Source organism: Myripristis murdjan, chromosome 22, assembly GCF_902150065.1.
Source record: "Myripristis murdjan chromosome 22, fMyrMur1.1, whole genome shotgun sequence".
Taxonomy (NCBI): Eukaryota; Metazoa; Chordata; class Actinopteri; order Holocentriformes; family Holocentridae; genus Myripristis; species Myripristis murdjan.
Window position 1 is genome coordinate 19165799 of NC_044001.1, and position 12906 is coordinate 19178704.

The window sequence follows — 12906 nt, forward strand, 5'->3', positions numbered from 1 at the left end:
GTCCCCTGCGTCGTGACATTGCACCTTCAGCCTGAAGCCATGTGTTCTGCCTCGTGATCCTGCTCAAAGATCCTGCTCCTGTCGAAAGCTCTCTGCAAAAAAAGCTGCCAGCTAAATTGCCCCCCTCCCCCTACTTACCTTGAGCCGTTCCTTTCTATAAAAGGTAACACAATGACATTATAAAGGTGCTTCAAGACACGCCGGTGCTCAAGAGGTTTTTAGGTTAAAGGAAAAGAAAGAGGAAGAGGACAGGGATGTCCACTGAGCACCCACACTTTTGTGCTGCTGTTAAGGCATGAACTATGTCTTAGCACCTGAACTATACAAACTATAAGCACAGTTGATGAGATCATATGACTTATTGAGCAGTTCCAGATACTGAGAAGACAGATATTTATGGAGGTAAGATATTTATTCTTAGTTTTTCAGTACTGGTGAACAAGCAGATGAGAACTTTAAAGATCTGTATCACAGTTAATGATATACCTTTCCCTTAAACGTAAGGCACATTATTATAATAGCACCACTTACTCCCGTCACAATTAACAAGATGAACATCCCAGTGCTAGGTGCAGAAAACTGAAAGATGACACATCACTGCTCCGCTTGCAATGATTATTTGAATCCATAAAAAGTCACTGTGAGCCTTTGCATCCAAATGAGCTTTACTAATGTTGCCTTTGAGCCATACTTCAAAGATAAATTCACTGGTAATCAAATCAAACTCATCAAAATGTTTCCATGAACGCTTAATAACCCATTTGCATATGCCCAAGTAGCCATATTGAATCAAATATTCTATCATACTCATCTCCTCTATAACAGCAAGTAATGTCACATCCCCACCCCGAGTGAGTTGTTTTTCTTTTCACAATGATAAATAACAAGTCATCAAGAAATGATAGTTAAAAATATATCAGTGTCAAACAAATCAGCCCCCTGCTAAAAAAACTTCTTCAAAGTCTTAAAAATAAGTGGAGAAAATGAAATACTGCGACTCTGCTCTGCTATGCAGGAGGATGTTGTCCTATGATAAGATACTTTTCACAGTATTTAGCATGTTTTCTTTGAGTGAACAGACTAAATACATTTTTCACTGTGAAACTGATCCATCTATATGTTGATCCAAGGACTGAAAGCTGTATGACTTTAAAGGTAATGGGGTGAAGAATACCAAATGCTTAATTTCTAGTGTTTGTGAATTATTTCTTAAAAACACATTTATATTTTGAGTCATGATGAGTTCTGAAAGAATCAGCACATCTGTTGGCAAATGCTACCCATTAAAATCTCTACATATACTTATTCAGAGCACATTACAAACACCCTCGCACAATGATATTATCATTACTGTTATCCCTTGGTCGTTTTTTTCTATTTAAATTTTCAATTTTCCTCTTTCAGTTGCTTTTCAGTGCTCCTTCTCAAATTGACAATGTCAATTATCCTGGTATTTGCTGAAATATTAATCTGCTCATACATAAATTCACACAGTAAGCCATCAAAGAGAGAAAAATGAAGGGCCAACCACGGTACTTAGCTTTTTGCCATTTGCTGCCTCCTCAGACTGAGCAATGGGAAGCTAAAACTTAATAGGTATAATTTGTCTTCACTCATTTAATTGCTTAATTGTTACTTTATCATATTGAGAACGGATTCCCACAGCTTTCATTATGTTAAGTTATGGAGAACAATCATGTCAGTGATTTTCTACACAACTGTTGTTCTCAGTTGCCCTAATGGGTACATAATGCACTAAATAATGCAGGAACCTGTGAGGTTGTTACAAAACAGAATATCTAAAACTTAAAATTGCACCTCCTCTCTTATTGCCTTTGCTTTACACAGCGCACTTGACAAATGTAGTAAATTCTGGAAACTGTGCCAGAACTAGAATTAAAAACAGTAAGTGAGATATACCACTGTAATTACATTGTTAATGCTATAGATGTTATTAACTGTATGGAGACAATGGCAATTATCCACTTTTTAATCTTATAAAGTCTTCCCTCATAATAATATGTTGGAACTGTAAAGTCCATTCATCATGCCAGTGCTGTTTGCAGGTTTAAGTTGGTGAGTTGAGGAGGCAGAGCTGCTCTCAGCAGCAGGCCCAGCACTGTGTGGTGCCTGAGGTGTGGTGACATGATGTGAGCTGACAGGTGGCACCATGGGTAACGGCACTAAAACTCCCATCAGACAGCCTGCTGAGAACCTGTCCTGCCCCTCTGACCAGCAAGGAGCAGACATCTCCTCAATCACTGCATATTATAATACCATAATTGAAAACTATAGACATGATTGAATATGTTGATAAAGTGCTGGCATTTGGGCAACTGAAACCGTTATTGCACACACAAGGTATCTTATTTTGAAAAGACCTGGATGAGCCATCGAGCCAGCCTCTGTATCACGCTGGGTTTGGAACTGAAATGACTCACTGTGTCACAGTTTTAAGACCTGAAGTAATTTGCAAGGTTGTGACGTTATGCTGCCAGCATCAACGGGCTGGAGAATTGACTGAGGATTTTAATATGGCATAAACACTCGCAGATTGTTCATTACACTGATGAGACTTTGTTTGAATAGTTCTAAATATTAAAAATGAAACACACTTTGGCACTGGCCATTAAAACACCAAATAAAATTTTAGTGATCCCCAGAAACAGCAGTGCAATGAAAGCTTCTTGCATTGATTTCTTTATTTTTCCATCAAAAGAAATGCACAATTCAGCAAAGCTACTACATACAAATGGCCATACAATAGCAATTTTGTTTTTGTTCTTGTTTAAAGGTGTTCAGTAAATTCTGACATGGTAGATCTTTGACAAGTGTCATTTATACACTTTGTACCATGAATGTTTGCAGTTCAGATGCTTCATTCAGCAAGAAAATAAATAAAAACTGATGCTGTTCGTCCGTGTTCAAATGAAAAACATCAGCCACAAACTACATCTGGACAGCTACGTATCGCTGCTCCAGGTAAACTACTGTACTTACATACAATAAAGAAAAAAACAAAAGTTTTGCATAGCTTTATTGTAATGTAGATACAGTACTGTAAGGCACTTGATGAAAACTTTTAGGCATTTTTTTTTTATCCTATATAATAAACCTTTTTACCACTTAATTTTAATACTTCATCTCAATATGCAATGTTACAACATTTTGAAAAACTCTTCTCAAATCACATTTCTGCGCACTATGTAAATCTACTGTACTCCTGCACTTGTCTTTTGGCATTAAGTCTCAAGTTCAACATTCTCAAAATATTGAAGTTGGGTTCTTGTGCATAATATGACTCACACATTGTCCCATAACCCCACACAACCCAGTGTTTCTCAAAAAGACAAAAAAATTGTGCAATGGTTTGGGGTTATGTGGAGTAAAAGGCAACACGTTGTCAAAACGAGAGAAAAGTCCCAAAACTGAAAACCAAAATGTCTGGGCAAGTTGTAGGTCATTTCTAATAGGATTGGCACTGTACCAAAGGTGACAAGGGTACATCTGACTTTGGTGGGAGATGTTTCTCTTGTTTTTATTAAAAAAACGAAGCTTTGTCGTGTCTCTCCTTAGGCCAGTCCACAGTTGGGGGATGAGTGTGTGTGGTTGTAGTCCAACAGTTGTGCGTGGGACTACAAATCCCTGCAGCTCTCCCATTGTCGACAGAAGTGTCGAGATCTGTTTTATCCAAGCTGATCCTCGTACTGCTTCCGGAAGCAATCTCCAGCTGGGAAGAAATCCCAGCAACGTTCCTGGTACATCTTCCAAACATATGACTCCTGATGGCAGACACACACCCAGCCACACAAACATATCAATAAATTTCTACAATGCAAATTTGTTACCAGTACCACTCATATTCCATATTTCTTGATACAGTACCATGGCAAAAAACAGAAATCTCTTTCCCTATAACAAGCAAACAGAAATTACTTCAATCAATTTGTAAATAAAAATTACTGATAAACTAGTCTTTGGGTAGGGGTTAACAAAATAGATGAGGAAAAAAGAGGGAGAATCTCCAAGGTACTCTTCGTAGTGCAAGTCAAGTTAAAAAGCATTTAAGTGTTTACTTTGTTCAGTGAACACTCAAAATCTTTAAGGATAGATTCCCTTATGAAGGCTTGTCTACTTGATTTACAGTCCTTTAAGCATGACTGCAACATTGGCTAGGGTTACATAAGAACTGATGCTATTAAAAAAATAATAATAAAAACACTAGTATTGTTATTGTTTTCAAACTTTTTGCATTAACATGGTGCCTATGTATCAGTTAGGCCTACTGTAAAGGCACTAGCATATGCATGAACAGCAAGTAATGATATTTTACTAACATGTACACTGACAAGATCGTTCAATAGTGGCTTAGTGTTATTGATTGATTATTGATTATTTCATGAGAAAGTAATTACTGTTGCATCACACCTGGCCAGTGTGCTCTGTCTCATCCTTGTTGATTAGGTACATCAGGAAAAACCTGTTGAGAAAGTCAAACCAATCACACAAAACAAAAATACCAAGCCAAGAGGAGTCGTGAGAAACTACTTTCACTCTCATTGCAGGGATTCTTTGATTCAGTTTTGTACCAAGACGCCCAACCCATAGAAACTGAATTCAACTGAATTCAACTTCCATGGTCCAACCATGACATATAGGAGGGAAAAGGAATGGATTTCAACATCTATGACAAAGTTTTTCAAAGGTATGTTGCAGCTCTGTGTTACTAGGAGGCTTCACAATTTCTGACGCAAGTGTCTAAACAAAGTAACACCATCCTATCTCCCCTCCCTCACCTGTTTCCCAATTCCAATGCAAATGACAACGGGCTGCAGTATCTCTGTGGGCATCACAGCACGCCAAATCATGATGAATACTGTATGAGAGCACGCTATCACAAACCCATTTTCCAGTGAAGTTCATGGCATTAAATAGTAATGAACGGGGATAATGAGGTCAGTCTCACATCCTCCGGCCAGCTGACTATGAGAGCAAATGGCCTGAGACTCTCTATTGTCAGGGGCATTATAAAGAAATAGAGAGAGAGAAAGAGAGAGAGAGAGAGAGAGAGAGAGAGAGAGAGAGAGAGAGAGAGAGAGATCACTGGGGCCATTAGTATCTTTGGCACTAATACTGTTACAATGTAGAGGAACTATCAATCATGAGGTTAAATCACTGTTACTAAATAGAACGAATGATGAATAAATTGTAACTGAACCTCAAAGTAAAAGCAAATGATTGGATCGTGAATTTCATTACATGTTTGGGGAGGGATACTCACAGGTAGTTGGCTAAGTTGTGCTCTTGTAAGGTGTGAGTCTCAAAGCCGTGAGGTGTTGTGTCAAAGTAGTCGTTGCCGATGCCACAGATGAAACATTTGGTCTGAAAGTTAAAAGACATTCATAGCTGATGGTCTCCTGGTTGTCTGGATTATAAAGCGCGTGGTATTTTTGGTGATCCAATGTGCTAGAGCATATTCCGACAATTTTTGCAAGCGAAAATGAAATCTGCTCTCACCTCCATATCCTCTTTGACTTGTTCCTGTTGGTCTCGCAGCTCTCCAAAGGCATCGATAATCAAACCTGTAACCACATAGGGATCACAATGAGCGTATCATATATACTTGGGGAAATCGATCCAACCACAAATTTACACCTCTCATTTCCTACACATAGGAAGGGCAGGGTGTATTTGGTGATGAAGAATATGGCAAACTGTAAGGAATATCAGCCTGTTTGTATTTGTGGGAGACTACACACAGCGGGTAGATTACAGTTGTGATGTATCTGTGTGTGTATGTAGTATAGTAACACTATATTGCTGGAAATTTAGGCTTAGACAAAAAGGGGTTTTGTATGGTGGGAAAGACCATCAAACCTATTTCGCCTCTCTTTATGTAGCCAATCTTGTGTCTCTACAAGATACAGTATATCCACAGATAGCAGGATGATGGTGAGTCCACACAGTACCTGAGGTTCATTTTGTTAGGTGATTGGGTGCTCTGAACACCTTCCTGCACAAAAACCACCATGTCTGTGGGTGTATAATATGATATAATGCCAGAGCCTACCTTGGATGATGGCCAGGAGGATGACGATGACAAAGAAGAAGAAAGTGATGTCAAAGAGGATGCGGTAGAGCTCATAAGGGTCGCCCGCGGGGTCCTCAATCTCATCCCCGATGCCGCCTCCTGCCCTCACACCAACGTACATGTGGAATAGATAGCACTGTGGAAAACACAAGGATAGTGAGAAAAGTTATCTTGATGATGAGTGACCAAAAAGCACGAGGGTGGGATTGAGCATGAGGCCCAGTGGTTAATGTGAGTGACAGTGTGATGTCAGTGTTAACCACAAGTATTTATAAATATGCAATATCTTTGTATATAAGCATACTTCTGGCATGTCAATGTATTTAGATGCATTTCCTAAACGTGTTTTTTGTGTATATGTGACATTATGGCACTCTAATGGTGCAAGGCAAATTTCTCAGCAAGACAGACAATGAAGTTTTATCATACTGTATGGCATGATATTGCATAGTATGGTATAATTTCATATGATTGTATTAGGCCAGTTGTCAGTCCAAATGCATGCTTGAGTATGAGTACAAGTGGGATTGGACAGGAATGTTTCAAAATGATCAGGTTTGCTTAATAATTGCTCTACTATTGTGTCTGTGGTGAAGGATTATACAGTCTTGTCAAGATTTAGCAGGTTATAGAATTAAAAGGAGGCATCAAAGGCAAATTCCCTTGTCTGGAAATTCTTGTTCAGCAAAGCAAAGTGAGGCATGCTTCTCCCTTAACAGCTACCAGTGAAGTGCCCTTGAGCAAGGTACTTAACCTCAGTGGTGCTTCCATACTGGGATGCTAACAAGTGTAAATGTGTGCATCGCTGTGTAGTGGAGCTGAACTAAAAAACTAAAAGAGTCCACAGTAACATTACCCATGGTAGATTACATAGGTTACATAAAAATTCTGACTGTACTGACTGTAGATATGCAATGTATTGTCTTATTAATTTCTCATCAATGACACTTACAGTCATCATGTCATCACACTTCATATCCGGCTCATCCTCATCCTCACTCTTGTTGTAGAACTTCCTGAAGAAGTTGAAGGCCACCACAGTGTAGAGATAGACCACTACAGCCAGCAGGCCCACGGTCAGCACCAGCTACAGGAAGACACATACATGTCAATCAGTAAAATACCAGTACAAAATTCTTGTGTATATACTTAATTTGGCATGATTCAGATACTGATTTTGACTGATGGTTTTTGTCATTCCTCTTGTTTCTCTGTATTAATGTGAGGAGAGAGACAAAGGGAGGAGGTATCTGAATTTCTACTCTAATTTGGAAGTGAATAAAAAGGTGGTTTCTAGCTTTACCCAGCACCAGGCTCGGGTTAATTTGGTTTCTAATTAATCGGCTAAAAATATCAACACAAATTGCCCTTTGATTTTCTAGTGATATATCATTATTTTAAGTCATTTGCCATTGGGTTGGATCTCATATCAAATGTTTTTCAGAATAGGACTTTTCACAGCCTAAACTGACAGTCTGAATTGAGATTTAATTAACCCAAATCTTGGCTCCAACCTCAGGATATTTTTAATTTTCCTGGTATACCACAAGGCACAGCAAGAGGTCCAAGAGGGTCATGCGTCTTTGAAACAAAGTCTCAGAGCAGAGCAAATGTCTCAGTAGTGGTCAGCCCCAATGCAAATGTAATGCAGGTAAAAGTGCAAATAAATGAGTCAATAACCCCAATTTTACTTTTTGGAATTCAGCTATATGATATGGAGTTGATTCTACTTGAAGTTATGTTGTCTGTTCAATTCTGTAGCCTACTGTTTCAAAAACAGACAACAGATCGCAGTTAGATTTCACTGCATGCTGTCATGCCTGATTATTATGTAAATAAATGAGTTCAGTCTGGACAAGAAGACAACAGGGATTTTTACTTGAATACCTAAAGTGTCACCAATGTGACATGAATGAGCTTCAGTCACATTGGTGAGCTCCCATGCACTTTTGCCAAAGAGTATGGAAGTGGGGATGAAAACTGGCTTGAGGCTTTGCTGCAGGGGCACAAACAACAGAGGCTGCCTCAGTAGCAGAGACTGGTGGTGGGGTACTACGCAATGCCAACCACTAACTCTGCAGTGACCCCTGCTGCTTGGCAGTGGACCTGCATCCTGCTCCTCACCTGTTTGCCGTTGTGTGTGACAGAGGAGAGGATCGTGCGGAGAGTCTTGAAGCCCATGGCGATGTCCAGCAGATGGGCAGCAAAGAAGAAATTGTTGTAGTGGCCCAGGATGGACATTGTGGTGTACCATACCAGATACAGGAATGACTAGTAAAGAAACCAAATGAAGAGAACACTAAATTGACCTATTCACTCAACCATTCATATAACCACAGCAATCAAAGCATCAACTCACATTGTCTGTGAACACCACCCCCATTTTCCAGACGTGGTACTTTGTATCGATCGAGCTCAACCTGTCAAAAGAGATGGGTTGATGGGAGAGTTGCTTAGTTTCTACGTGACCTCCCTTCAATAATGCCTGGCCTGTCTGTTCTCTATCCACCCTGCAGGAAAATCTCTCACCAGGACACCAGTGAAGCCTCCTTGGCGACAGTCTCCTCTGTAGGGTTGAAATCCAGGGCACTCTTGTCCAGTCCAAGCAGCTCTGCTATCCTCTCTGCCCCATACAGATCTCCATACTTGTTGATCACCTGCACATAGCAGCAAAATAGCAAAAACATGAAAAGAAGATCATGCTGTAGTTGTGAACTGTAAGTTCCAGAAATGGTTTAGCAATAATGCAGCTAAATATGTTTTTGTTTTTTTGTTTTGTTTATCAAGTGGTGGATTTACATGCATTTTTTATTAGACCGAATGAATTATATAAACCACTTACTTTGCGTTTGACAAATTTGTCCCAGTAGTTGTTGGGAAAGGAACTGTTAAATACAATACAAAAACAAATCAGGATCCAACCTCTGTTTATAAGAGCTTCTCATAACTTTAATCATCTAAACTGTAGCTTTTGATAATCGTTTCCCCCCCTCCTGTAAGGCTTACGGGGTATTGATGACCAGTCTGTCCCACTGTCCCTTGATGTCATCATCTGAGGGCTGCTCGGTGATGTAGAGTCCATCAAACTCCAGCTTCCTCGCTATTTCCTTCTCCCGCTTGAACACTACCAGGGGAACCTTGGACACGCATGGAAGTAGGTTGCATCAGTAAGTAGATGAACTAAAATCAGTGATGTCATGGCAGCTATCACAGCTGCTGAAACATAGCTGCTGTGACATCACTGATTGTGGTGAGAAGTGCAACATGCCTGAAAGTTTCAACCAGACCTTTTCTGCCTTATGTGATTTAGCATTGACTTAACTGACTGAAACTAGTACCTTGCAAATAAAACATAGACTACAATTACCTAAACTACAACTCACTTTGAAACTTAAACTAAACTGAAATAATGATTGAAAAGTATATGACAACAGAAAAAGCTATAATAACCATGTTAGTATATTATTATTATTATTATTATTGTTGTTGTTGTTGTTGTTGTTGTTGTTGTTGCTGTTGTTATTATATTGTTGTTATATTAATACATGTGTGCACATTTGTGGGTGCTACTGTACCTTCAGGTAGTAGTATCCCACGACACATAGGAAGGATATGATAGTGTGCAGTATTGCCAGAAAGCGTAGCGTTGGTGCCATGTAGCCTGTGCTCTCCTGCAGGACAAAGTATTCAATAACACCTTCCTCTTCCCCCTCCCCAGCTCTACCTCGACCATTCCATGGGTCTTCCTCATCCGAGTCATCACCAGTAACCTTCAGATAAACAAGACATTCACCGGTCACCTTCAGATAAACAAGACATTTTAATGTATTTACCAAAGTAGAGTCTACCAACAGTATTCAACTCATGCATAATGTTATGATAAGCTTACTTTGTAGAACAGAAGAATGAAGTTGATGGCAAAGGCAACAAAAAGTGCCAGGAAGCGAAGGTTGTAGAAATTTCTGGCAAGGTAGTTCTGTAAAGATAATTATTTTCTTATCAGTCATAGGCTATATGTTGTGTAACAACCAAAAATATTTCACATGATTAATTGATTTGTGCTTTTCTAATCTGCTTAATCTAAACTAATAACTAAGACTCTACACTTTTTACATCATTGTGCAAAAGAGTGAAATATCTGACCAACATCTTGGTCTGGTAGATTTCCAAGCCAGCAAAGAAGCTGGCCATGAAGGCCTCTGGCGGCTCTTTCTTCTGGCCAGGCCTCCTCTTGGGAACTTTCTTCTCCTCTGCTGAGGGTTCTGGAGGAATCTCCTCTTTGGTCTTGTCATGGTCCTTCTTCTCACCATCTTCTGAACTGGAGCAGAAACATTTACTGTGAGTGACAGCCTAACACAGATTTCTGCACGGTCTTACACACACTTACATTAACTATGTAGCAACATGCTCAGAGAAGCACTTACAAACATATGGGGTGCATAAAATGTACAGTATGCATGCACACATACACACACACGGGCACTTACACACAAACATACTTGAAAATACACAAAGGGCCACTCTTGACTCTAATCCCTCAGCATCAGTTCACATCCCACCAGGAGATAACTAAATCCTGTTAGATAGCTGAGAGGCTAGGATGATTGTGTTCATACTAAAAATCAAATCACTTGTTGTAATCCCATTGAGGATGAAGGACACTGTGGGATCACTCACTCTGCTTTCTCTGAGTCAGACTTGTAGTCTCCGTTAGCAGCTCTCCTCTTTGCAGCCTCCTTTACAACAAATGAAATATTATTTCAAATATTAGTTACTTTCAAGAACTTATTAAATTAAATGTTCGCAAACTATTTAATAAACACAAACAGATAAATCTTATTGAAGTAGAACTATTTTGTGCTAGTATAATTACAAATCTCTTACAACTACTACAAGATCAGTGCTGTTATCAGCCAAGACAAGGGCTTATTAGATAACAAAATGTTACTAGTTGAGACTGATCATTTATTTTAAAATGTTTCCTTTCTGATTCAGCATCATTGCTGACCTGTGCCTTCTTCTGCTTGACAGCACTGGCTATGGATGGAGCATCCCCCACCACCACTTCTGACACATCCCCCAATCCTGGTTCAGTGCCATGCTTGCCCTCCTTCTTGGGCTGAATGTTGAGCAACTCAGCCATCAGGTCCGCCTCTGCTGCATCACCCTGAGCCATCTGGCCCATCTCTGCCAAAGATGATGCCTCATTCGCCTCCATCTTCTCAGTCTCTAGTACATCCCCATGGATTCCAAACTGAGTGGGATCTGGCATGTTTCCCAGAATGTCTGTCACCTTCATATTCTTAGCCCCCTCAACAAGGCCACCTCCAAACATTGTGGTCCACAGGATGTGGAAGAAACCCCAAACTAGGCTGTAGAGGAAGTGGAAGAGGCCTGTGATGATCACCCAGAAGAACGAGAAGAAGCCTCGCACCATCTCCTTCATGGTCATCTTCCTGAATTTTCTGTACTGCCGCTTCATGCTCTTCAGGGTGAGCAGTTGGCGGAAGTGTCCTAGGCTCTTTCTCATGGAAATGCAAGCGATTGTAAAAGCTGAGGAAGACTCAAACATCACAATCTCCTCCTCTTCTTCCTCATGTTCTTCCACCAAACTCTCTTTGTCATATTCATCCTCCTCTGGCCGCTCTACGGGGTCTGGGTCTGAAATTTGAGATGCTAGCTGCATTTCAAAAATTGTGTCCTCACAAAAGTTGACAAATAGTTCCATCTTCTCACTCTCTCCGCCTTCATTGACCACATCAAAGATAAACTGACGTTTGGACTCCTTGACCTGAGGTTTTTCCCACTGGGTGCGACTTGACTCACTGATTTCAAAGTAGACTCTCTCAATGCGTTTGGCTCCACCCATGATCTCAATACGACCCAGATAAGGCTCAAAGTAGCTGAGAACACTCTCAGCCAAGTCAAGGAATGTCGACAGGCGAGCATCATGAGGCATGTGTTCAGACAGATTGGTTAGCAGCACAGCTACATTAAAACCAATGTCCTTGGCTGGTTCATGAAATCTTTCTACAAACTCCTCATAGTTGAACATGTCATTTTCATCAGCTTCAGCACAGGAGAGAAGAAATTCAATCTCAGATTGAGAGTACTGTTTCTGGTTCTCCATGGACTTCTGGAAATCCTTCTTTGAGATAACCCCCTTGCTGTCAGGGTCATAATCCTTGAAGCTGTCTGAGGTTGTCAAGTCCTTCAACTTGAGGAACATGTCAAAGAATTTGAGGATCATCTCAACATTGCTAGAGGATTCCACCAAGGTGTCCACCATTTGTTTGCCAATGGTACCATTGACAACATTACCTGTTAATTAATGAAAAAGGTCATCAAAAGAGAGGTTTTTCAGTACACACAATAAAAAGCAACGCTCCCCATCCTGAGTAAGCAAAGTTGCTAAATATCTAATTAAATTCAAAACATTCTGAGCAAACAAATCTGTTAAATTCTGTAAATCATAAAAGAAGCAATATCCTTGAAGTTAATGTTGCTGGCAAATCTCATTTGGTCTCAGTGAGTCAGCAATGAGCACACCTTCGAGAAGAGAGAGCATCATGACGATCATGTCCTTCTGCAGGTCTAGCAGCTCCTTCAATAACTCAATTTGACTGGAATCCTGTTAGGAGGTGAAATAATGGCAACTTTATAAGGCTCACACCACACTATGTCACATAGATTAGAGAGTGATGGTCTCCAACTAAGGGCAGTGCCACCCTGTTTAATATCCCTGAGTGGCATTTGGAGAGATCAAGGCTGCCTCAGATCATGAGGACCCACTAGGACTCTGTCAGGGCCCAGAG

General features: G+C 40.2%; 1 protein-coding gene across 1 annotated transcript in view; it reads right to left on the reverse strand.

The window, feature by feature from the left end:
* Nucleotides 1–2719: 2719 nt before the first annotated feature.
* The window catches only part of LOC115380742 (ryanodine receptor 3), a 115707-nt gene continuing 105520 nt past the window's right edge, over nucleotides 2720–12906 (reverse strand). The window contains exons 88-104 of the mRNA XM_030081942.1: nucleotides 12641–12722; nucleotides 11100–12412; nucleotides 10769–10824; nucleotides 10235–10409; nucleotides 9981–10067; nucleotides 9667–9861; nucleotides 9098–9228; nucleotides 8934–8976; nucleotides 8621–8748; nucleotides 8451–8511; nucleotides 8216–8362; nucleotides 7044–7178; nucleotides 6071–6227; nucleotides 5518–5582; nucleotides 5282–5382; nucleotides 4429–4480; nucleotides 2720–3782 (exon numbers count right to left, since the gene is read on the reverse strand). Of these exons, the coding sequence (XP_029937802.1) occupies nucleotides 3687–3782; nucleotides 4429–4480; nucleotides 5282–5382; nucleotides 5518–5582; nucleotides 6071–6227; nucleotides 7044–7178; nucleotides 8216–8362; nucleotides 8451–8511; nucleotides 8621–8748; nucleotides 8934–8976; nucleotides 9098–9228; nucleotides 9667–9861; nucleotides 9981–10067; nucleotides 10235–10409; nucleotides 10769–10824; nucleotides 11100–12412; nucleotides 12641–12722 (3024 nt within the window). The 3' untranslated portion in view covers nucleotides 2720–3686. The remainder of the gene's footprint in view (nucleotides 3783–4428; nucleotides 4481–5281; nucleotides 5383–5517; nucleotides 5583–6070; nucleotides 6228–7043; nucleotides 7179–8215; nucleotides 8363–8450; nucleotides 8512–8620; nucleotides 8749–8933; nucleotides 8977–9097; nucleotides 9229–9666; nucleotides 9862–9980; nucleotides 10068–10234; nucleotides 10410–10768; nucleotides 10825–11099; nucleotides 12413–12640; nucleotides 12723–12906) is intronic.